Below are 25049 nucleotides of genomic sequence, written 5' to 3' on the forward strand. Positions count from 1 at the left end.
CTTGTATGAAAAGGTAGGTAACGTGACCAGCAGGGCGGACAGAGGATCCTTTCTCCGCTCGTGCACAGGAGGGATGGGGAGAGTTTGCACAAAATGGCGTACTTGTAGGAACATGAAGAAATCAGATGAGGGCACACCGTGTCTCTCGGCTAAATCCGCGAATGACAGTACATGGCCACCCGGGTCAAACACATCACGAATGAGGGCTATGCCCCTAGATTTCCATGTGAGGAATTTGGTATTATCAAGGGGAGGAGTGAAGCAGGGGTTTCCGCACAATGGGATAAAAGGAGAGTATTCTGGGTTGCGATGTAGGGCCTTGTTAATGGCCCACCAGGAGCGATAGGCGTCCCAGAAAAGAATATTAGGGCGTACCATTGGTGGGAGCAAAGCTTTCGGGGTATGTAGCAAAGCCCTTAGGTCGTAAGGGTGTACAAGGCCCTGTTCCATGTCATAATTAACATATGAGGAGGTGCCCCTTAACCAATCCGAGATATACCTAAAGTTCGCGGCCTGGAAGAAAGCCAAGAGGTCTGGGACAGCCAAGCCACGCTGGGCGCGGGGGAGTTTAAGTTTAGGTAAAGAAATCCGAGACCTCTTGCGATTCCACAGGAATTTGGAGAACATTCTATCACATTCTTTTAAGTCTTTAGTAGGGGGCTGGATAGGAATCATCTGGAGTAGATAAGAGATCTTGGGGAATACAATACTCTTCAAAATAGCTACTCTTCCTAGTAGGGACACAGGAAGAGATGACCAAGTGGATAGCAATTGGGAAACTTTGTTAAAAACAGCGGTATAGTTGACTGAGTATAGGTCTAAGATATTCACAGGGATATATATACCCAAATATTTAAGGCCTAAGGTGTTTCTCTTAAATTGAGTGAGAACTGGCACCGGGGGGCGCTGACAGGCAATCGAGTTGAGTGGGAAGAGTTCAGACTTAGAGGCATTAACGCGATATCCCGCAAAGGCACCAAACTCAGAAATAGCCAGCATGATCGGCGGGACAGAGGTCTCAGGTCGTGAAATAAAGAGGAGCATGTCATCTGCAAACAAACTCACACGGAGCTCATGGTCATGAACCAATACTCCGGAGTATTCTGGGAGATGACGCAGTTTAATAGCCAGGGGCTCTATGGCGATAGCAAATAAAAGTGGGGAAAGGGGGCAGCCCTGCCTTGTGCCTCGGTGAAGAGGAATAGGAGCCGACAAGTAGCCATTACACATGATGCGAGATGAGGAGGGGGAATACAAATTACGTATCATGTTGATCAGGTCCAGCGGAAACCCAAACTTATCCAGCGTCGTGTATAAGTGATCCCAACTGACAAGATCAAACGCTTTCTCCGCGTCCAGGGAGAGGATGTATTGGGGGTCAGGGTCTCCGCTGGAGTGTAACCAGGTGGCCGCGGCAAGAACTTTACGGATATTGTTAGTGGAGTGTCGGCCTGAGATGAAACCAGTTTGGTCAGGGTGGATAATGGAGGGGAGTAATCCCTTTAACCTATCTGCAATAATTTTCGTAAATAGTTTATAGTCAACGTTGAGCAAGGAGATGGGGCGGTATGAACCGGGGAGATGGGGATCCCTTCCAGGTTTGGGAAGGAGACGTATCAGGGCTTCGTTAAAGTACAGAGGGAGGGAATGGGAAGATAAAATGTTATTAAATACCAGGGTCAGAGGATCCAGCAATTTAAGTATGAGCATTTTGTAGAATTCCCCAGAGAAACCATCGGGTCCAGGTGCTTTCATGGGCTTAAGATGTTTAATTGCCGCTTCCACCTCCTGGGTAGTAATCGGCAAGCAAAGATCCCCCTTCACCGATGTTGATATTTGAGGCAAGGAAACAGAGTCCCAGAAAGAAGTTTTAGCTGCTTGATCGAGGGGAGGGGGGGAGTAAATGTCAGTATAAAATTCTGAGAGGATCTGCGCCATGTCCACAGATCTGGTAGCCAACGAGCCATTGTCTCGTTTCAATGTCTGGATCACCGAGGACGGCACTGAACCCCGCAGAAGATTTGAAAGGAGACGGCCCGTTTTATTGCCGTACCTATGAAAGCGGTGATTTCTGCTAAATGTATGGCGGTCGCCCATTAATGCCAGTACAGCCCCAAACTGAGACTTGCAATCTAAATATACCTTCTTTGAGGCAGGAGACGGGCACTGTTTGAAGTGTTGGTAGGCATCAGTTAGGCAGCGTTGGGAGGTTTTAAACTCAGAAAGAAATTGTTTCTTTCTTGTGGAGGTATATTCCACAAGCCTACCGCGTATAACCGCCTTTGAGGTCTGCCAGAACAATAAGGGATCAGTTTCAGCAATACTTGCATTATCCAGTCTGAACTCCTCCCAAAATGCCTCCAACCTGTTCCGAAATTGTAGGGAAGAGGTAAAGGAAGTGGGGAAACGCCAGCATTTAAAGGAGCCATAGTCTAATGAGGTGGTAAGGGAAACCCAAACTAGGGCGTGATCAGAAAGAGAAATTGTTTCCATCTGTGCTTCAGTATTTTGGGGAATCAGGGAATCTGAGAGCAATAAGAAGTCTATTCTGGACAGTGTGCCGTGAGCAGCCGAGAGACACGAGTACTCCCTGTCAGTGGGATGAAGAAATCTCCAAGCATCAGTCAGATGCAGTTGTTGTGCAAAAAAGGTGACACCTAGGGTAGGAGGGGAGCGTGCACGAGCGGAGGAGTTCGAATCCATATAAGCGGAGGCCACAATATTGAAGTCTCCGCCCACAATCATTGGACAGGGCATAAATGGGCACAGTGTTGTTATGAGACTCTTAAAAAAAACTTTTGAATAAGAGTTTGGAGCATACACAGAACATAAAACATATTTGGTATTATGAAGTAAAATTTCAAGTATTAGGAATCTACCAGCAGGATCGCACAGGGAAGTAATGACTTCAATATGCAAGCTACTTTTAGCGAGGATCAATACACCCCTAGCCTTAGAAGAATAGGGAGCGTCTGAGAGTACCTGCCAGCCCAAAACACCCAATTTTTGGGCCTCTGGGGTGAGAAGGTGCGTCTCCTGTATAAACACCAAATCCATATGTAATCTATTTAAATAGAGCAGGATCTTCTTCCTCTTGATAGGGGAGTGGATACCCCCAACATTCCATGTGCCCACCTTAATAGAAGACATGGGGCTTTAAGTAATAAGTAATCATACAGGAAGACATCTTACAAACCCATAAGCAGTGTAGGGTGGGAAAAGACACAAGAGGAAGGAGGGGAGGGGGAAGACACAAGGATAGTAGAGACATAGAGATGAGAAGAAAATATTAGACCCACCGGGGGGTCCCACAACAATATTCGTTTAACAACTTCACGGTATTATAATTAAAGTAATAACCAAGGGCAGCAAGGAGGGCAGCGCTCCTAGCCAGCAACCACTATAATGGGCAGCATAGGGGATGGGGGGGGGGGGGGGGGGGAGGGAGGAGGGTAAGGGGAGGGGGAGATAGGGAGTGGAAGGGGGGAGGGGGGGAGAGGGGTAAGGGATATGAGTGAGCGGTCAGAATGACATCAGCCTACCCCTAAATGGATGGGCAAAACAGGCATCCAAGCATATAGAACTATATAAAACTGGAAACAGGCATGTAGGTATACATTGCTTAGAGGAAACTTATGTCACTTTAAGATTATATATACATCACCCAGAAGACCACTGAGGGATTAGCGAGAAGGTCCAAATAAGACTAACAGAGGAACTTATAGTCCACGGGGTGGGGATGAGAAATAAATGTATGTCGAGGGTGACTAAATCCAGGCAACAATGAAGCAGGATAGTTACAGGGCAGTGTCTGTAAAAGACGGCTATTTCGGCACTTGGTCGGAGGCTTCGGTCTCCGAAAGATAAGCGGCAGCATCCTCCGGGGTGTGGAAGTCCTTAAAAGACGTGCCATCGAAAATCCTCAGGCGTGCAGGGTAGAGTAGAGCAAACTTTCGGCCCTCGTGGGCTAATTTTGAGCATGTGGGGGAGAACGCCTTTCGTAGCCTGGTAAGCTCCGGGGAGAAGTCCTGGAAGATTAGTAATTTGGCATCTTCCCAAACAAGGTCTCTTATACGGCGGGAAGCAGACCACAGGGCCTCTTTATGGAGGTAGTTAAGACACCGAAATAGCACAGCTCGTGGTCGGTTGGATGCAGCGGAGCGACCAGGGCCTGTTCTGTGTGCACGTTCTACCACGAGATCCGAGCAAATATCTTGAATTCCAAGGAGATCGGGAAGTGTGTGTTGAAGGAAGTGATAAAGAGCTTGGCCCTTAATCGTCTCTGGGAGCCCAATGAGCCTGAGATCTTAGACCATACCATGTTTTCTGATTTCTGCAGTTTAGCGGAGATGTCGGAGAGTTCAGCGATTTGCTGAAAATTTTCACCAGCAGTATGTTCCACTTGTAAAACACGCTTGGATAGTTGTTTATACTGGCTTTTAATATCCAGGACAGCTTGCTGTAGTGCAGCAGCATGCAGCTGTGCTTGTTCTTGAAATAATGGCTGGACGGTCTCTTTCACCGCTCTAACAATGTCCTCATAGGACAAGGAATGCCCCGGGGTAGAGGAGGGCAGTAACGAGCCTAGGGCAGCGGACCCAGCAAGGGATGGAGAGACGCTGGGCACAGGGGCCAAGGGAGGAGCTGAGGTAACCGCCGTTCGAGCTCCGGTCTCCAGAGAAGCCGCGGCGGCCATCTTGGAAGCCGAGCCGCGGCTTTCAGATTTGGCCCGTGGAGGCTTTCCCTGCATCGTGGGAGCTAAGAATCGGTCCATAGAGGGGGGCCGGACGTACGGGGAGCGGGCCGGTGTGAGTGACCGCTCAATGGACGCCCAAAGCGGGCGATATGTTAGAGGTCAGTGGCTGCAGGCACCGGAGCTTCTAAGCAGCGTGTCACTCCATGCGGTGCCGGAACCGGAAGTCCTCACGAACCGTCCTTTTTACCCACGAAGAAGAACCCCGACCCAACTGGAGACTGTGAAGGTCTGATAAATCTCTTAGCCAAGTTCTCCTGAATGTACTCTGCCATAGCCTGAGTCTCAGGACATGACAGGGAGTACAACCTGCTCTTGGGAAGCTTAGCATTCGGCAACAAATCAATGGCACAGTCATAGGGGCGATGGGGAGGTAGTACCTCTGCAACTTTTTTGGAGAACACGTCCGCAAAATCTGCATAACACCCTGGCAATCCTGGCAAACTTAGCTGCGAGAGCCTGACTGGAAGGCTCAAGCAACTCCTGAAACAATCAGTACCCCAACTAAGAATCTCCCCAGAGACCCAGTCAAATTGAGGATTGTGGGCCCTTAACCAGGGTAACCCCAACACCAATGGGGCAAAAGTACAGACAGTCACATAAAAGGACAATTTTTCAGAGTGTGTGGCTCCAATAAACAAAGAAATCTGGCTAGTGCAAGAGGTAATTTTACCTTGGGATAATGGTTCCCCGTTTAACCCACAAATCTCAATTTCCAATGCCAAGGGTACTAAGGGAACAGAGTGTTTCAGGGCAAATTGGCGGTCCATAAAAACCCCGTCGGCCCCACTGTCCACAAAGGCCTCAGTCTTGACAGTTTGACCGAGGATCTTCAAGGTCACCGGAATGATAAAAGTCTTCTTGGGAAATTCTGACTTCTGGCCTGACAGGATATTTCCCATCACCCTCAGGCCCTGAAGTTTTCCGGCTTTTCTGGGCATGATACTACCACATGACCTTTATTCCCACAGTACAAACACAACCCCTGCTGTCTCCTCCGCGTCTTCTCACGCGAGGAGAGGCGGGTAGCCCCAATCTGCATAGGCTCCTCGGAAAATTCCTCAGAGTCTGAGGTTCCCTTGGGAAAGAAGGAAACCTCGGTCTCCCTTTCAAGCCTACGCTCTCTCAGCCGTCTATCCACCCGGATGGATAACTGCATGAGCTGATCCAAGCTATCAGGCAAGGGATATTGTACCAGTTGGTCTTTTATCTGGTTAGAAAGACCTCTTCGGTACTGGTGTCTCAGGGCTGGGTCATTCCACTGGGTATCATGGGCCAACCTCCGAAACTCCGTACAGTAAACCTCAACTGGCCTTCGCCCTTGCTTAAGGATCGAAATCTGAGCCTCGGCTGAGGCCGTCTTGTCAGGGTCATCATACAACATGCCCAGTGCCGTAAAAAAAGCATCAACACTTTTAAGCGACGGACAGTCAGGCTGCAACCCATATGCCCAGACCTGTGGGTCTCCTTGTAGCAAGGAAATCACTATGCCCACCCGCTGAATCTCCGACCCAGAAGACTGAGGCATAAGCCGGAAGTATAGCTTGCAGCTCTCCTTGAAACAAAAGAACTGCGAGCGATCTCCAGAAAAACGATCCGGGAGATTTACTTTCGGCTCCTTAACCCCTGAAGGTGCTGCTGCTGCGGGAGCTCCGCCAGCGGCCTGGGAGGTGTGCATTTTAATGGATAAATCATTAAATTGTCGAGTCAGGACCTGCACCTGATCGACCACCTGTTGCAACGTATTTTGAGGGGTATTCTCCATATTCCCACAAAATTTCAACAGGAGTATTGGGCTGCTGAATATGTTATACACACCAGTGCCTGCAGGAATGTACTGGTGTCTGAACTGTTATGCACACCAGTGCCTGCAGGAATGTACTGGTGTCTGAACGGTTATGCACACCAGTGCCTGCAGGAATGTACTGGTGTCTGAACGGATAGGGATGCAAAACAAATGAACTCACAGACAGACTGGGGAATATGACATTACGTACACAGAAGGTGATAGGGTAACAAAATAAACACAAAGTGAACAGATAAGCCCAGAGGCTAAGAAACTGGGTGTCTCCCTAGTATTAGGAATGCTCAGATGGAAAAAGCAAGATGTTGTGTTTTAATACGTAGAGAACCCGAAATGCTGTTGCTAAGGGCAACAGCAAAACCCTAAAGGGTTACCAACGGGTGTGGCAGTAAACTCCTTGGTCAGAGATGGAATGATAGACACAAGGAGAGTCTCCACAATCCTAATCCTCACTTGCAGTGCACAGGTTCAGCTTACTGCCACTAAACTGACACCTGAACACCTTTGCACAGTGAGAAAGGATTTAGGCAGGCAAGTCTGAGAATACAGCCGCAAACTTGCTAAGTTCACAGAGTAGCAAAATAACCCCAGCAAGTTAAACGACTGACTCCAGTCTTACTGCTAGGTCTGGATTGGCAGAGTGTAGTACCAAACCCCAAGGCCTATTTGCAGTAAGCAACAACAAATACAAAGCTACACAGTACTGGCTAACTTTCAGGAACTGACTAACCAACAAAGATTCAGCAGCATCTGCTTAACCTGAGAAGAGGCCTTATAAAGCAGGTGCTGTCCACGCCCCACTCAGACCTCACAGACTGTGAGCACAAAAACCAGCACCGGATCCCCTGCCGTGCACAAAGCCTGTAACCACTGCACAGCAAAAGACCCGAACCGGAGTATCAGCTGCGCTCAGGCCACTCCGCTAGCACTTGTCTCCCGGTTGCCATGACGACGTGGCAGCACAGGGCAGGAGACCCTAACAAGAATGAAGAGAGTGCACTCATAGTGCAGATCAATTTTTATTTAAAAACACAAATGAAATAAAAACATCAGGTAATTCTACAGGACTCGTACCCTGAATAACCCACACCGTGGGCAGGTTAGCAGATGGTATAATACATTCCACAGTGGCAAAACTGCATACCGCTGACACATGGACCCGGGACCTTACACCGCGCCGGCTGAATATTTTCCAGACCATACCCGTCAGTACACTGATGAAGTAATCTACGAAACATGTTGATGCTGTGCTTGCCAGACTTTTGATCTTCTCCACTTGCACTGCACAGGCTCCCTGAGTTTGTGACGCGGTGTCCTGACGGGTATGGTCTGGAAAATATTCAGCTGGCGCGGTGTAAGGTCCCGGGTCCATGTGTCAGCGGTATGCAGTTTTGCCACTGTGGAATGTATTATACCATCTGCTAACCTGCCCACGGTGTGGGTTATTCAGGGTACGAGTCCTGTAGAATTACCTGATGTTTTTATTTCATTTGTGTTTTTAAATAAAAATTGATCTGCACTATGAGCGCACTCTCTTCATTCTCCATTCTAGCTATTTAATGCTCATACGAGTCCTGAGCCTTCTAAAGAGAGTTGCTGCGGTGTTGGTGTACACCTGTGCTACAGCCCAGAGTGGATTACCTGTGGACTGAGAACTATTACCTTTTAACTACCAGCGCACCTGTACACACTGGTTTTTGTATATTTTTATATATTTAAATATTTTACTGAAGAAAAAAAAATGTCTAGGGCATGTCTTGCACCACACCATGTCCACAGACAACCATAATAAAATCACTTTCTACCATCCCTGTTTTGGGCAACCCCCCATCCATGTATGTCAGTATCCGTGCAAGGGTGATTTAAGTGTTTGGCGAATACAAGAGCGCTTTTCAATACTCATTGTGGCGGCGGCTTGAGTAACACGTCACGACAACTCACCTGCGTCAGGTTGGCGTATCTGAGCACAGGCTGGGGCAGGGTGCTGTGACACTAGGTACACACTTTTGTGCAATTATTGGGCTGATCGGCTGGTCGGTCCGATTATTGCACAATATGTACACAGCAACCGGAGTCATTCACAAACCTATCAGATCAGCTTTCAACATCAGAGTTCTGCAGTTTGTTAGTCTCAACAAGCCAATGTCATGCAGCAAATGCGGCGTGTACAGACATCCTCTGACAAACTGGATGCAAATACATCACCTCAAGAAATGTATCATTCATATAGGAACAATAATTGTGTAGTGTCTATAGACTGGATGTTCTCCAGATTGTTTCCACTAAATAGTTTTGGATTGCTCCTCTTATTTTGCGGGTGTGTACCTAGTTTATGAATGCTGTGCATAAACATATGCCATTGTACATCAATAAGCTGAGGCGGTGTTGTAAGGAGGAGTGGATCAGAATTTTTCAAAATCATCAATAAATTCATACACATTAAGTTACTCCCAGTTATTTCTTTATATACAGTTCTGCAAGATACTTACTATGTTTTGACACATGACTTCTACTTGTTGGTGCATTTTTAGTTGTGTGTTATGAGCCGATGCAGGCAGCGCTGCGGCTCACTACCTTCTTCCAGATTCAGACTGTCACTAGGAGACTGGCAATCCGGAATGCAGCATCAGTAACCACTTGCCATGTTGGGGCCGGCCATCGCTAGGAGTCCGGGACGTCAGCTTGTGGCTGCACTGAGAGGTCTCAGTTGGTTCTAATTACTGAGACACTCAATACTGCTATGTGTAGCTCTACACCTGCAGAATATTTTTATTTAGGGGCCTGTCTTTGTTGAGGCATTCTGATTGGCCGTTGTGTGTAATAGAAGGCAGCCAGGGCTTAGCCTCCTTGTCAGTTGTAGCTTCATGGCCTGGTGTTTAGCTTCCTGAACCTGGTGCTTTGGTGTAAAGTCTGTGCTGCTGCAGTCCTGAATTCACTTCGCCTCTACTGTCTGGTCTATGGTCTCCTGCTCTCTGCATATTCTGCTCTGTTTGAATATTTCCGTAGTCCTGTCAGTTTTCCTTATGCTGCAATTGCTAATTTTCTGCATTTCAGTACAACTGCAAGTGTACTACTTCTAGTTCAGCCTATTTCCTGCGGTCACATGGTTATTTGTGTAAGCCTGAGTTAAGTGCTGGCGGCATCTCAGTACCGGTGAGAGCATCTCTCGTCATGGGAAAAGGGTGGCTTTTATAGGCAAAGACCTCTGTAACGTAGTTCTAAGAGTCTTACACAATTTCTCGGTTATATCATAACATTGAGTAAATAATGATAAAGTAGAATCTGTTATGTGTGACTGGTTACATGTAAATAGATTTATCACATATTAGAACTTAATGATGACTTGATGATTGTTAATTATGTGATGATATGTAAAAGCACAGTTTTAGTCGAGGGTATTTCTTTTCCATATGACCGCACATATTACCCATAAGAACTAATCTCAAACAGCTTCTTTCACCACTGATTGTTCCATGGAAAGTTGGAGAAATACAAGACCAAGGCAACTTCCAAATCATTCAGAATAAGACTGGCACAATCAAATTACAGTGTGTGTGTGTGTGTGTGTGTGTGTGTGTGTGTGTGTGTGTGTGTGTGTGTGTGTGTGTGTGTGTGTGTGTGTGTGTGTGTGTGTGTGTGTGTGTGTGTGTGTGTGTGTATCATATGACAGTTGCAAATGTTTCAGACTTTACAGGTTTATTTGTCCATCCAATGTTTCTATAACATCATGGATCAATACTAAGATCTGCCCAGCAATAGAACCTCCATTTTTGCAACCAATGTTTAATCCCTTTTAATCTTTAGTACATTGTTTATTACTCATATAAATTTACCTTCTTGCGCATTCTAGATGTCAGACTCTCAAGCCCATCAGCATGATTAGATGAATCATCTTCTTCCTGTGAGCTTCGCATAACTGCCTCCATGTTGGTTTTAGTCTTCAAAGCTTTCCGGCGGGGCACAAAGGGTTGCAGAAACTCAAAGTAGGATACCCTTAAAATTAAATGGAAGCCAGTAGTTTATACAAATGAAGGTTTATGTACTTATGTCACATTCAACCATTTATTTTTCGTTTGTTATCCCTGCTTACTCACCCTCACCTGACCTTCAGGACTCCTACCCTTGTCACCCCTTCTTCTGGATCTTTGGGCACCATGGCTCATGACAGATCTTCCTCTTACCACTTTATCATGCAGCCTCATGCTGCTGACACAGCTATCTCTCAAAGTCCCTGTGAGCAGTGGCAGAAAGCATTGCAGTACTGAGGCAAGTGTAGACTGACAGAAGCTTTGCTGCAGAGACATCAGGAGAACTAACAATACAGCAACCTGGTTCCAAGGTGTGATGCCCCTCTATGTCATATAAACAGGGTCGGGGATTACATAAAAAAATAATAATACTCAAACACAGGTGTACGAGACCTCGGATTGGTCTTGGATGACCAGGGATATTCTTGCATCAAAAGCAACATTGCTACGGCCTCCATTAATGTTAGCATCATAGAACATTTACACTCACTGCTATATGACTCCTAACTGAACCAATGTTAGCAAAATTACAGTATGGTTGCCACTTTCTCCCACATATGGTGGGAGTGCTCAGTGATTACTCTAATTACACTGTTTTGGGCCAGTACCTTCAGTTTCCTAGAACTTACCTCCTGTAACAGTTCCTAATGATCTGCCGGTGCTTTTGCTACAAGGGCCCTTGTGTTCAGCATCTTACCGTACTAACAATCTAATGGGGTATGTGTAATGCCTCTAAGTTGTTAATAGCCAAACACTGGAAATCCCTTCTGCCCATGAGGCACTTATCAAGTTTGGAGGTCATGATTTGCATTTTCCAACTCCCCTATTCTAGGTATTCAGAAATAGGGGCCTCCAGTTCATCCTCTTGTTGCTGCTGACTTGTTTTCACCCCCTCATTCCCCCACTATGGGGGTATTCAATTAGTTCAGTTTTTTTCACCTAGGCGAAAAAAACATGACTTTTCACTATTTTTAGGGCGAATGAGGATTTGCCTTATTTAATAGCAGGGCTGTTTTTTTGTCTAATCCACATTTTCTCACCTGCGCTGGTGAAAACGCAGGCCATTTTTGCCGATTTTGAGGCATTTTACGCCAATGCCTTTTCATAAAAAAAAAAAAAACCTGTGAAAAGGCATGGTGAAAACTTCCCTAAAAAATGGGTGAAAACAGGCCTCAATTGAATAGACAGGGGGGCGAATTCAATAGCTCCGAGATTACCGGAGATAATTGAATACCCCCCTACATCCTAATACCCTTTTCCTCCTTCACACTTGCTTCAACCTTAAAGGGTACAGTATAGACAACAGATATGTATGTAAGGAATGTCTATTATAGGTATGGTTGTAAAGCAAAATTCTCATCGCTGATGTTTTTCTGGTAGCTATATTTCTTCTGTGTTTGATTTCTTTGTCTGGAAACTCTTTGACATGCAGCGTCTCATGAAGAAAAACGTACATTGTGTGTGTGTGTGTGTTTGTTGCATTTAGTTCATGTAGACCATAAATGGTAGTAATATAAGTAGCAGAAGTGTTGGTTTTCAAATACACTTAAAGCAGCAGAAGGCATGTAGAAGGTTTCTATGGGGGCTGCAAAGCGTTCCGGTGCTTGGCCCCTATAGGATAATGCCATCTCAAGTAGTAGCCTATAGGCGTGCCAGGAACCCATTACACTATCACACTGCTTCCAGCTCTTTGCCAGGGCGAGCCCTTATCGGAGGCCGACTCCTGGCAATAGCATTTTAATACATTCATGTCAAAGTCAGAAAAATATCATGATGCACACTGCCATATTTGCACCTCATATGTGTCCCCGCTGCGCATGCGTACGCTCTCCCGTGCGTGCGCATATTCGCTGTTGCGTGCACCCGCAGGCGCACGGTATGCGCATTTACGGTAGAGTTTATGTGCTCCTAGCGTGCGACTCGATCGTTACATATTTTTACCATATAATGTATTTCGTAGATTATGGTCCCTTTGATAGACTCTATAAGTTTAGTTAATGTAGCATGTTCATAGACAAAGAGATCCCTCTTTGTTTGATACGAAGGGTCAGACAAGGGTTATACAGTGGTGTTTAGTATCCATCGGAAGAGTATTTAATTAGCAATATTCCGGTGTTGGTTTGAAGCAGATTAATCGCTCGTGCGAGTAGTTATGGACATAAGAAGTTTATGGACATTTACTATTATTTGCACTTTATTATCCATGCGGCGGGAAACCTAGTTTCCCACCCACCTGAGCAGTTGGAAATAGTCACAGCCCACCTGTATGAATCAACCTATGACCTTTTGTTATAATGCGAAGAGGAATTCCTGTGTCCAATGAACAATAAGAATATAGGACCATTGTACTGTATTATGTGTAGGGTATAAAAGGAAAAGCCGACCTGATCCAGCTTTCTATTCTCTTCAACGGTTCTCATTGCTGATAATCGGGAGCTGGATATCCAGAGGCGCATGCGATTGTTTCCCTTGAGCGTAAGTTTTCTCCGCAATCATATTGTCTTTCTTGTTATTGTGAGCCATATATCTCTCCCTCTCTCTTCTCCTCTTTCTCTCTCTTTCTCTTAAGTGTTATTGTACTGCTATTGTATTTCATGTGTAGTTATCTGGTTAGGTAGTCTATGTTATATTGGTAGTGTATGACTTGTATTGTATTATTCTTTTTGAATGTTCATTCATTTCCTTAAAAGGCGTTAGACCCTTAGACCGGTATTGTGTGTGTGTTCATTATATTGCAGTGGGTAATATTAGCGTCTCTATCGCTCAAACAGCTTTAGTGTAAACCAGCTTACACTGTGTTGCATTTTCACCTTATCACTGCACCAAGGTTTATTGCATAAATACATTGTTTATGGTATAGTTGTAAAGGTTTAACATTGTGAGCATCAGCGACGCTTGTGATCTCCTCGTGGTCCCAAGCCACCGCTACGCTAATAGTATATCATTACGTTAGTCGGCAGCCTATAGCGTGCCTGCCTGTGATCTCTTGGCCGTAAGCGAACGTGACGCTAGAGCGTCTCGACTACGGCTAAGCGATTGTTACGCAACGTGCGTACCCTTACGGTATACCATACGCCAATAGCGTACTGTGTTCTTTCACCTTTTAGAGGGTTTTAAGTAAGATAAATATTAGGCTTTATCAACTGGGGGCTCGTCCGTCCTTCACATATCTGCACTAGGTAATTTCAGCAGACATTATCCATCAGCAAAGGGCGGGAGGTCATATTCCTCGTAGTGCTGTCTGGATAAGCGTCTGCTTCGCTTAGTAAAGAGTGCTGAAGGAATCCGGAACCGGAGGTAAGAACAATACGCTAGTGTCTTTTAAAACTGTTTATTTCTGTCTTGCGTACGCACGCACGCATGTATCTGCATTTCTTTCCATTCGTGTATTTTCATATCACTCTCCTGTTTGCCATTTCACAATTGTTAACGGGCTAAGAAAGATTTGTTGCTATCAGTAGTTAAAGAGTAAAGGTAATACATTTAAGGGGTAATTTGTAAAACACGCACACAGCTTTGCCTAAGATACAAGGAGAGACTTGTGTGGTGCTCGGTAGATGATCGAGGATCACCTACATTGATAAACGTGTTAATTGTGTTACGGTGGATATCTGCCTTGCGTACACGTGTCTCTAACAAAAGGCTGAGACTCGCGTACGCAACCCAAAGGCCGACGCACGCAGCGTATATTACGCAACGGAGTGTCCGGGTACGCCCACGTAACAAATCACACGATAAGTGTTATTTTAAACAGGCGAAAAGGTGGCAACGCGATAAATAGCGCAAGTCAATTTTAGTGTCTGAAATTTAAATTAATAGATCCTTCTCTAAATTTACGACTCATCTGGTCTAAAGGAAAGAAATTTCTGCGCAGAAATAGAAATAGAAACAAAAGTAAAGTGTACATGTGGTGAGTGAGTGTTTGCATATATAAGTTTCTACAATTTTTGGGGATTGAACCACAGAAATCATCGAGTTCTCGTGAATTACATACGTGTAAGTGACATGCACGGTGGCTAGGGAGGCATCCCTTGTTAAATATACAAAGAGCATTAGAGTATAGCAGACCAGGAGGTCATACTGTAGCACAGACCAGGAGGTCCAGAACAGACCAGGAGGTCCAGGTACAGCAGACAAGGAAGTCCGCTATAAATAGAGACAAGTAGCCCAACACCAGAAAGGGTTGGTGCTAGAGATGAGCGGGTTCGGTTTCTCTGAATCCGAACCCGCCAGAACTTCATGTTTTTTTTCACGGGTCCGAGCGACTCGGATCTTCCCGCCTTGCTCGGTTAACCCGAGCGCGCCCGAACGTCATCATGACGCTGTCGGATTCTCGCGAGGCTCGGATTCTATCGCGAGACTCGGATTCTATATAAGGAGCCGCGCGTCGCCGCCATTTTCACACGTGCATTGAGATTGATAGGGAGAGGACGTGGCTGGCGTCCTCTCCATTTAGATTATAAGAGACTGAGAGAGATTTACTGGAGCTGACTAGGAGGAGTACTGTTACTGTAGAAGTGTAGAGACTGAGTGGAGAGAGTTTACTAGTGAGGACAGTGCAGTTTACTTTATAATCCGTTCTCTGCCTGAAAAAAGCGATACACAGCACACAGTGACTCAGTCACATACCATATCTGTGTGCACTGCTCAGGCTCAGGCCAGTGTGCTGCATCATCTATTATCTATATATAATATTATATATATCTGTCTGACTGCTCAGCTCACACAGCTTATAATTGTGGGGGAGACTGGGGAGCACTACTGCAGTGCCAGTTATAGGTTATAGCAGGAGCCAGGAGTACATAATATATTATATAGTGAGTGACCACCAGACACACAGTGCAGTTTATTTAATATATCCGTTCTCTGCCTGAAAAAAGCGATACACACAGTGACTCAGTCAGTCACATACCATATCTGTGTGCACTGCTCAGGCTCAGGCCAGTGTGCTGCATCATCTATATATATTATATATCTGTCTGACTGCTCAGCTCACACAGCTTATAATTGTGGGGGAGATTGGGGAGCACTACTGCAGTGCCAGTTATAGGTTATAGCAGGAGCCAGGAGTACATAATATTATATTAAAATTAAACAGTGCACACTTTTGCTGCAGGAGTGCCACTGCCAGTGTGACTAGTGACCAGTGACCTGACCACCAGTATATATAATATTAGTAGTATACTATCTCTTTATCAACCAGTCTATATTAGCAGCAGACACAGTACAGTGCGGTAGTTCACGGCTGTGGCTACCTCTGTGTCGGCACTCGGCAGCCCGTCCATAATTGTATATACCACCTAACCGTGGTTTTTTTTTCTTTCTTTATACATACATACTAGTTACGAGTATACTATCTCTTTATCAACCAGTCTATATATTAGCAGCAGACACAGTACAGTGCGGTAGTTCACGGCTGTGGCTACCTCTGTGTCGGCACTCGGCAGCCCGTCCATAATTGTATATACCACCTAACCGTGGTTTTTTTTTCTTTCTTTATAGTCATACTAGTTACGAGTATACTATCTCTTTATCAACCAGTCTATATTAGCAGCAGACACAGTACAGTGCGGTAGTTCACGGCTGTGGCTACCTCTGTGTCGGCACTCGGCAGCCCGTCCATAATTGTATATACCACCTAACCGTGGTTTTTTTTTCTTTCTTTATACATACATACTAGTTACGAGTATACTATCTCTTTATCAACCAGTCTATATTAGCAGCAGACACAGTACAGTGCGGTAGTTCACGGCTGTGGCTACCTCTGTGTCGGCACTCGGCAGCCCGTCCATAATTGTATATACCACCTAACCGTGGTTTTTTTTTCTTTCTTTATACATACATACTAGTTACGAGTATACTATCTCTTTATCAACCAGTCTATATATTAGCAGCAGACACAGTACAGTGCGGTAGTTCACGGCTGTGGCTACCTCTGTGTCGGCACTCGGCAGCCCGTCCATAATTGTATATACCACCTAACCGTGGTTTTTTTTTCTTTCTTTATACATACATACTAGTTACGAGTATACTATCTCTTTATCAACCAGTCTATATTAGCAGCAGACACAGTACAGTGCGGTAGTTCACGGCTGTGGCTACCTCTGTGTCGGCACTCGGCAGCCCGTCCATAATTGTATATACCACCTAACCGTGTTTTTTTTTTCTTTCTTTATACATACATACTAGTTACGAGTATACTATCTCTTTATCAACCAGTCTATATATTAGCAGCAGACACAGTACAGTGCGGTAGTTCACGGCTGTGGCTACCTCTGTGTCGGCACTCGGCAGCCCGTCCATAATTGTATATACCACCTAACCGTGGTTTTTTTTTCTTTCTTTATAGTCATACTAGTTACGAGTATACTATCTCTTTATCAACCAGTCTATATTAGCAGCAGACACAGTACAGTGCGGTAGTTCACGGCTGTGGCTACCTCTGTGTCGGCACTCGGCAGCCCGTCCATAATTGTATATACCACCTAACCGTGTTTTTTTTTTCTTTCTTTATACATACATACTAGTTACGAGTATACTATCTCTTTATCAACCAGTCTATATTAGCAGCAGACACAGTACAGTGCGGTAGTTCACGGCTGTGGCTACCTCTGTGTCGGCACTCGGCAGCCCGTCCATAATTGTATATACCACCTAACCGTGGTTTTTTTTTCTTTCTTTATACATACATACTAGTTACGAGTATACTATCTCTTTATCAACCAGTCTATATATTAGCAGCAGACACAGTACAGTGCGGTAGTTCACGGCTGTGGCTACCTCTGTGTCGGCACTCGGCAGCCCGTCCATAATTGTATACTAGTATCCAATCCATCCATCTCCATTGTTTACCTGAGGTGCCTTTTAGTTGTGCCTATTAAAATATGGAGAACAAAAATGTTGAGGTTCCAAAATTAGGGAAAGATCAAGATCCACTTCCACCTCGTGCTGAAGCTGCTGCCACTAGTCATGGCCGAGACGATGAAATGCCAGCAACGTCGTCTGCCAAGGCCGATGCCCAATGTCATAGTACAGAGCATGTCAAATCCAAAACACCAAATATCAGTAAAAAAAGGACTCCAAAACCTAAAATAAAATTGTCGGAGGAGAAGCGTAAACTTGCCAATATGCCATTTACCACACGGAGTGGCAAGGAACGGCTGAGGCCCTGGCCTATGTTCATGGCTAGTGGTTCAGCTTCACATGAGGATGGAAGCACTCAGCCTCTCGCTAGAAAAATGAAAAGACTCAAGCTGGCAAAAGCAGCACAGCAAAGAACTGTGCATTCTTCGAAATCCCAAATCCACAAGGAGAGTCCAATTGTGTCGGTTGCGATGCCTGACCTTCCCAACACTGGACGTGAAGAGCATGCGCCTTCCACCATTTGCACGCCCCCTGCAAGTGCTGGAAGGAGCACCCGCAGTCCAGTTCCTGATAGTCAGATTGAAGATGTCAGTGTTGAAGTACACCAGGATGAGGAGGATATGGGTGTTGCTGGCGCTGGGGAGGAAATTGACCAGGAGGATTCTGATGGTGAGGTGGTTTGTTTAAGTCAGGCACCCGGGGAGACACCTGTTGTCCGTGGGAGGAATATGGCCGTTGACATGCCAGGTGAAAATACCAAAAAAATCAGCTCTTCGGTGTGGAGGTATTTCACCAGAAATGCGGACAACAGGTGTCAAGCCGTGTGTTCCCTTTGTCAAGCTGTAATAAGTAGGGGTAAGGACGTTAACCACCTCGGAACATCCTCCCTTATACGTCACCTGCAGCGCATTCATAATAAGTCAGTGACAAGTTCAAAAACTTTGGGTGACAGCGGAAGCAGTCCACTGACCAGTAAATCCCTTCCTCTTGTAACCAAGCTCACGCAAACCACCCCACCAACTCCCTCAGTGTCAATTTCCTCCTTCCCCAGGAATGCCAATAGTCCTGCAGGCCATGTCACTGGCAATTCTGACGAGTCCTCTCCTGCCTGGGATTCCTCCGATGCATCCTTGCGTGTAACGCCTACTGCTGCTGGCGCTGCTGTTGTTGCCGCTGGGAGTCGATGGTCATCCCAGAGGGGAAGTCGTAAGCCCACTTGTACTACTTCCAGTAAGCAATTGACTGTTCAACAGTCCTTTGCGAGGAAGATGAAATATCACAGCAGTCATCCTACTGCAAAGCGGATAACTGAGGCCTTGACAACTATGTTGGTGTTAGACGTGCGTCCGGTATCCGCCGTTAGTTCACAGGGAACTAGACAATTTATTGAGGCAGTGTGCCCCCGTTACCAAATACCATCTAGGTTCCACTTCTCTAGGCAGGCGATACCGAGAATGTACACGGACGTCAGAAAAAGACTCACCAGTGTCCTAAAAAATGCAGTTGTACCCAATGTCCACTTAACCACGGACATGTGGACAAGTGGAGCAGGGCAGGGTCAGGACTATATGACTGTGACAGCCCACTGGGTAGATGTATGGACTCCCGCCGCAAGAACAGCAGCGGCGGCACCAGTAGCAGCATCTCGCAAACGCCAACTCTTTCCTAGGCAGGCTACGCTTTGTATCACCGCTTTCCAGAATACGCACACAGCTGAAAACCTCTTACGGCAACTGAGGAAGATCATCGCGGAATGGCTTACCCCAATTGGACTCTCCTGTGGATTTGTGGCATCGGACAACGCCAGCAATATTGTGTGTGCATTAAATATGGGCAAATTCCAGCACGTCCCATGTTTTGCACATACCTTGAATTTGGTGGTGCAGAATTTTTTAAAAAACGACAGGGGCGTGCAAGAGATGCTGTCGGTGGCCAGAAAAATTGCGGGACACTTTCGGCGTACAGGCACCACGTACAGAAGACTGGAGCACCACCAAAAACTACTGAACCTGCCCTGCCATCATCTGAAGCAAGAAGTGGTAACGAGGTGGAATTCAACCCTCTATATGCTTCAGAGGTTGGAGGAGCAGCAAAAGGCCATTCAAGCCTATACAATTGAGCACGATATAGGAGGTGGAATGCACCTGTCTCAAGTGCAGTGGAGAATGATTTCAACGTTGTGCAAGGTTCTGATGCCCTTTGAACTTGCCACACGTGAAGTCAGTTCAGACACTGCCAGCCTGAGTCAGGTCATTCCCCTCATCAGGCTTTTGCAGAAGAAGCTGGAGGCATTGAAGAAGGAGCTAAAAGGGAGCGATTCCGCTAGGCATGTGGGACTTGTGGATGCAGCCCTTAATTCGCTTAACAAGGATTCACGGGTGGTCAATCTGTTGAAATCAGAGCACTACATTTTGGCCACCGTGCTCGATCCTAGATTTAAAGCCTACCTTGGATCTCTCTTTCCGGCAGACACAAGTCTGCTGGGGTTGAAAGACCTGCTGGTGACAAAATTGTCAAGTCAAGCGGAACGCGACCTGTCAACATCTCCTCCTTCACATTCTCCCGCAACTGGGGGTGCGAGGAAAAGGCTCAGAATTCCGAGCCCACCCGCTGGCGGTGATGCAGGGCAGTCTGGAGCGACTGCTGATGCTGACATCTGGTCCGGACTGAAGGACCTGACAACGATTACGGACATGTCGTCTACTGTCACTGCATATGATTCTCTCAACATTGATAGAATGGTGGAGGATTATATGAGTGACCGCATCCAAGTAGGCACGTCACACAGTCCGTACTTATACTGGCAGGAAAAAGAGGCAATTTGGAGGCCCTTGCACAAACTGGCTTTATTCTACCTAAGTTGCCCTCCCACAAGTGTGTACTCCGAAAGAGTGTTTAGTGCCGCCGCTCACCTTGTCAGCAATCGGCGTACGAGGTTACATCCAGAAAATGTGGAGAAGATGATGTTCATTAAAATGAATTATAATCAATTCCTCCGCGGAGACATTGACCAGCAGCAATTGCCTCCACAAAGTACACAGGGAGCTGAGATGGTGGATTCCAGTGGGGACGAATTGATAATCTGTGAGGAGGGGGATGTACACGGTGATATATCGGAGGGTGAAGATGAGGTGGACATCTTGCCTCTGTAGAGCCAGTTTGTGCAAGGAGAGATTAATTGCTTCTTTTTTGGGGGGGGGTCCAAACCAACCCGTCATATCAGTCACAGTCGTGTGGCAGACCCTGTCACTGAAATGATGGGTTGGTTAAAGTGTGCATGTCCTGTTTTGTTTATACAACATAAGGGTGGGTGGGAGGGCCCAAGGACAATTCCATCTTGCACCTCTTTTTTCTTTTCTTTTTCTTTGCATCATGTGCTGATTGGGGAGAGTTTTTTGGAAGGGACATCCTGCGTGACACTGCAGTGCCACTCCTAGATGGGCCCGGTGTTTGTGTCGGCCACTAGGGTCGCTAATCTTACTCACACAGTCAGCTACCTCATTGCGCCTCTTTTTTTCTTTGCGTCATGTGCTGTTTGGGGAGGGTTTTTTGGAAGGGACATCCTGCGTGACACTGCAGTGCCACTCCTAGATGGGCCCGGTGTTTGTGTCGGCCACTAGGGTCGCTAATCTTACTCACACAGCTACCTCATTGCGCCTCTTTTTTTCTTTGCGTCATGTGCTGTTTGGGGAGGGTTTTTTGGAAGGGACATCCTGCGTGACACTGCAGTGCCACTCCTAGATGGGCCCGGTGTTTGTGTCGGCCACTAGGGTCGCTAATCTTACTCACACAGCTACCTCATTGCGCCTCTTTTTTTCTTTGCGTCATGTGCTGTTTGGGGAGGGTTTTTTGGAAGGGCCATCCTGCGTGACACTGCAGTGCCACTCCTAGATGGGCCCGGTGTTTGTGTCGGCCACTAGGGTCGCTAATCTTACTCACACAGCTACCTCATTGCGCCTCTTTTTTTCTTTGCGTCATGTGCTGTTTGGGGAGGGTTTTTTGGAAGGGACATCCTGCGTGACACTGCAGTGCCACTCCTAGATGGGCCCGGTGTTTGTGTCGGCCACTAGGGTCGCTTATCTTACTCACACAGCGACCTCGGTGCAAATTTTAGGACTAAAAATAATATTGTGAGGTGTGAGGTATTCAGAATAGACTGAAAATGAGTGTAAATTATGGTTTTTGAGGTTAATAATACTTTGGGATCAAAATGACCCCCAAATTCTATGATTTAAGCTGTTTTTTAGTGTTTTTTGAAAAAACACCCGAATCCAAAACACACCCGAATCCGACAAAAAAAATTCGGTGAGGTTTTGCCAAAACGCGTTCGAACCCAAAACACGGCCGCGGAACCGAACCCAAAACCAAAACACAAAACCCGAAAAATTTCAGGCGCTCATCTCTAGTTGGTGCGGAACCCATATAGGCCATAAAGCTCAGGCTGAAGGAATTCGCAGCTGCTAAATTTCGATTCCACTGGTCGCTCCGCACATAAGATTAGTTGCTTATGTGCTGAACGATTGTACCGCACGTGATTGTGTGCATTAGTTAGTAATTTGACCCAGTACCATTTGCGTACGAAAGGGGTCATAAACGCTATTTGTACATTCTAACGTGATTTGTGTAATTTTTTATTTTTTAAGGGAAGTTCGCTGGTCACTCAGGAATTGTCCAACAACCAACAGTTACTGGAAAGGGTTAATGCTCTGCGGATCACACTCGCATGTTCCAGTAAACAAAGGTTCATAGGGGCCCTAGGTCGAGTACGCCAGCGCTGAAGCAGTGTGTGGGCGTATTGGTCGGCGTGGGCGAGTGAGTGGGGTACTCGGTAAACTTCACCGTCGGCCTACCTTGAACATTTTGGTTTTTGTAAGGGTTCGCTGAAGACCCTGATTGAAGGTCAGAGGTAGTGAAAGCAACACCTGCAAGTTATGGGGGCCAGTTGTTCGGGTAGGGGGCGATCAACCTCGGTTCGGGTTGATTCAGTAAACCGACCAATCGGGTCGGCAAGGTATGTAATGTGTGAAAAATACGGTTCACACACAGAGGTTTTATGTGATGAATGGGAAAGAATGACTGTACATGACGGGGAGAAGTTCCCAAGAGTAGGCAGCTTTAGCCCAGATGTGTTACTAAATCTAAGGAGAAGGATATGTCTCATTAAATCAACAAAGAGACGGATCAAACATTATGATTATTTACAGTTATGGCAACAGGAGGGTGAAATACAGAGAGGATTGGCTCAGGCGGCGGGATCCAACCCTATCAGGAAACTGATAGCTACGGCACCACCGCCACCTTACATAACGGGAGAGAAGTTGGTTGCGGAGAATGACGCACTAGGGTGTAATAAACAAGCACTTAGTAACTGTATAAATGTTAAGGATAATGTTAATAAGTTAACTAATGCAAATATTAACCCGTGCAAGTTGTACCCTGTTCTAAACTTTCCCCAGGAGTGTGATCAAGAGGACGAATCGACAACAATATCAGCGCTCTCTCTAGCAGCCACCATATCAGAAACAGCAGTGGGCACAGCCCAACCCGTAAGATTAGTATTAAAGGCCCCTAGCGGAGGGACAGGTGAGGTCGTATCAACGGGTAAGTATGGCACCATACACTATGCTGAAACCATTTCACCACAAGCTGTAGAATCTATTCAGAAGGATGTTAGTAGACTTAATCCCGTTAGGGTAATAGCAGTGCCAAATGGGAAAACTGACACTACAGGAATCACTCCTGTCAGGAACATTGCCATGTACAGCCCGTTTTCCCAGATGGAATTAAGAACCATAGTGTCTGAATTCCCTGATCCTAGAAAAGATCTAGTTGCTAGTCAGAAATACATCAGAGACCTAGGGAACACTGTAGAGCCCAATAACAAAGACTGGCAGATATTGCTGAGGGCATGTTTACCCTCCAATGTCGACTCAGCTCAATTTTTAGCTGACTGTGGATTGGATCAGGATGTATCCCTTACGGATGTGTACAACCAAGACAATGTAAAAAGAATAAATTTACAATTAAAAGAGTATTTTCCAGCTGTAGTTAAATGGAACAAAATTTTCTCCATTAAACAAAAAGAGTCAGAGACAGCTTCAGAATATTTCCACAGGGCATTACTAGAAATGGCTAAATACACAGGCATAGAAGACATTAAAACAAACATAAATCATAAAGAAGTAGCAGTATCTGTGCTAATGGATGGTTTAAAAGAAGCATTAAAGACAAGGGTACAGACCACGCAACCATGTTGGCGAGGTCTGTCGGTGGCTACTTTGAGAGAGGCAGCTGTTGATCATGATCGGAATATCACCAGACACAGGGAATTACAAAGTGATAAGTTAATGTCCGTAAGTATACAGGCCCTGACCACAAGGCAACCTTTGTATAAATCACCAAACCCTGTGGGTAAGTCAAATGTGGTAACTTGTTATTTTTGTCATAGACAGGGACACATGGCACGAGACTGTAGAGCGAAAAATTCACAAAAATCATATCAACCCCCTAGACAACGACATGACACACGAAATTGGGATCAGGGTCCGCAGAAATGGAGTTATGAGCCACATGCAGGGGAAACAAAAAGATATCCCCCGAACAGAGACTGGCAAGCCTCTGGTAGTTCCCAGTTAACCCCCTCTCAAGTAGTTGCTGCCAGCGGGATTCAGGGAGGTCACCATACCCAATAGGGGTGTGGCCACACCTGTAATCTGCAGCCAGTAAAATTGATTGCAAGTCTTGGAAGTGAACCGGAAATTGCAATTGATGTAGCTGGTAAATCATTAAACTTTCTTGTAGATACGGGGGCGGCCAAATCAGTGATAAATTCGACAGTGGGCATGAGAACCACTGGTAAGACAATTCCAGCCATGGGAGTAACGGGAGTAGTCCAGCACTACCCTGTTAGCAAACCAGCAGAGATTACAATAGGGCCTTTGCATACCAAGCATTCCTTTTTGCTGGCGGCATCGGCACCGACTAATCTCCTGGGAAGAGATTTATTGTGTAAAATGGGGTGTGTCATTTATTGTACTCCTGAAGGTGTATTCTTAGACATACCTGAGAATCACGCTCAGGAAGTGCGAGACATGTTAGACTCCCCATCAAAATTAATGTCCCACACTGTTATGTTAAATAGGAATCCATCCCAGGTAGAAAAAATGACATCCCAAATACCAGAGTCACTTTGGACTAAAGATGGACAAGACACTGGATTAATGGCAAACGTAGCTCCAGTAGTTGTGCAAGTAAAAGATGGTAGGATAGCTCCAAAAATCCCACAATACCCTCTGAAGCCAGAGGTGGAGTTAGGAGTATATCCCGTAATAGAGCGCTTGCTACAACAGGGCATTTTGGTAAGAACATCCAGCACTGCCAATAGTCCCATCTTCCCTGTGAAAAAGAGTGGGGGGAGGGGTTACCGGCTAGTGCAGTATCTAAGGGGGATTAACAAAATAGTTGAGAGTCAGTTCCCCATAGTGCCAAATCCAGCTGTCATCCTTATGCAGATCCCTCCCACTGCGAAATTTTTCACTGTTATTGACCTCTGCTCCGCTTTCTTCTCGGTACCTCTGCACCCTGACAGACAATATTTGTT

General features: G+C 46.0%; 1 protein-coding gene across 7 annotated transcripts in view; it reads right to left on the bottom strand.

The window, feature by feature from the left end:
* LOC134923288 (EF-hand calcium-binding domain-containing protein 6-like) overlaps positions 1-25049 on the bottom strand; it is a 386436-nt gene that overhangs the window by 36570 nt on the left and 324817 nt on the right. For 6 of the 7 annotated variants that reach the window (XM_063920743.1, XM_063920740.1, XM_063920737.1 and 3 more), the window contains one exon: positions 10391-10550. In XM_063920743.1, the coding sequence (XP_063776813.1) occupies positions 10391-10550 (160 nt within the window). Of the gene's footprint in view, positions 1-10390; positions 10551-10666; positions 10789-25049 lie in introns of those variants that run through there. The other variant, XM_063920742.1, reaches the window with a different exon arrangement.

Source organism: Pseudophryne corroboree, chromosome 1 (genome assembly GCF_028390025.1).
Source record: "Pseudophryne corroboree isolate aPseCor3 chromosome 1, aPseCor3.hap2, whole genome shotgun sequence".
NCBI classification, from domain to species: Eukaryota; Metazoa; Chordata; class Amphibia; order Anura; family Myobatrachidae; genus Pseudophryne; species Pseudophryne corroboree.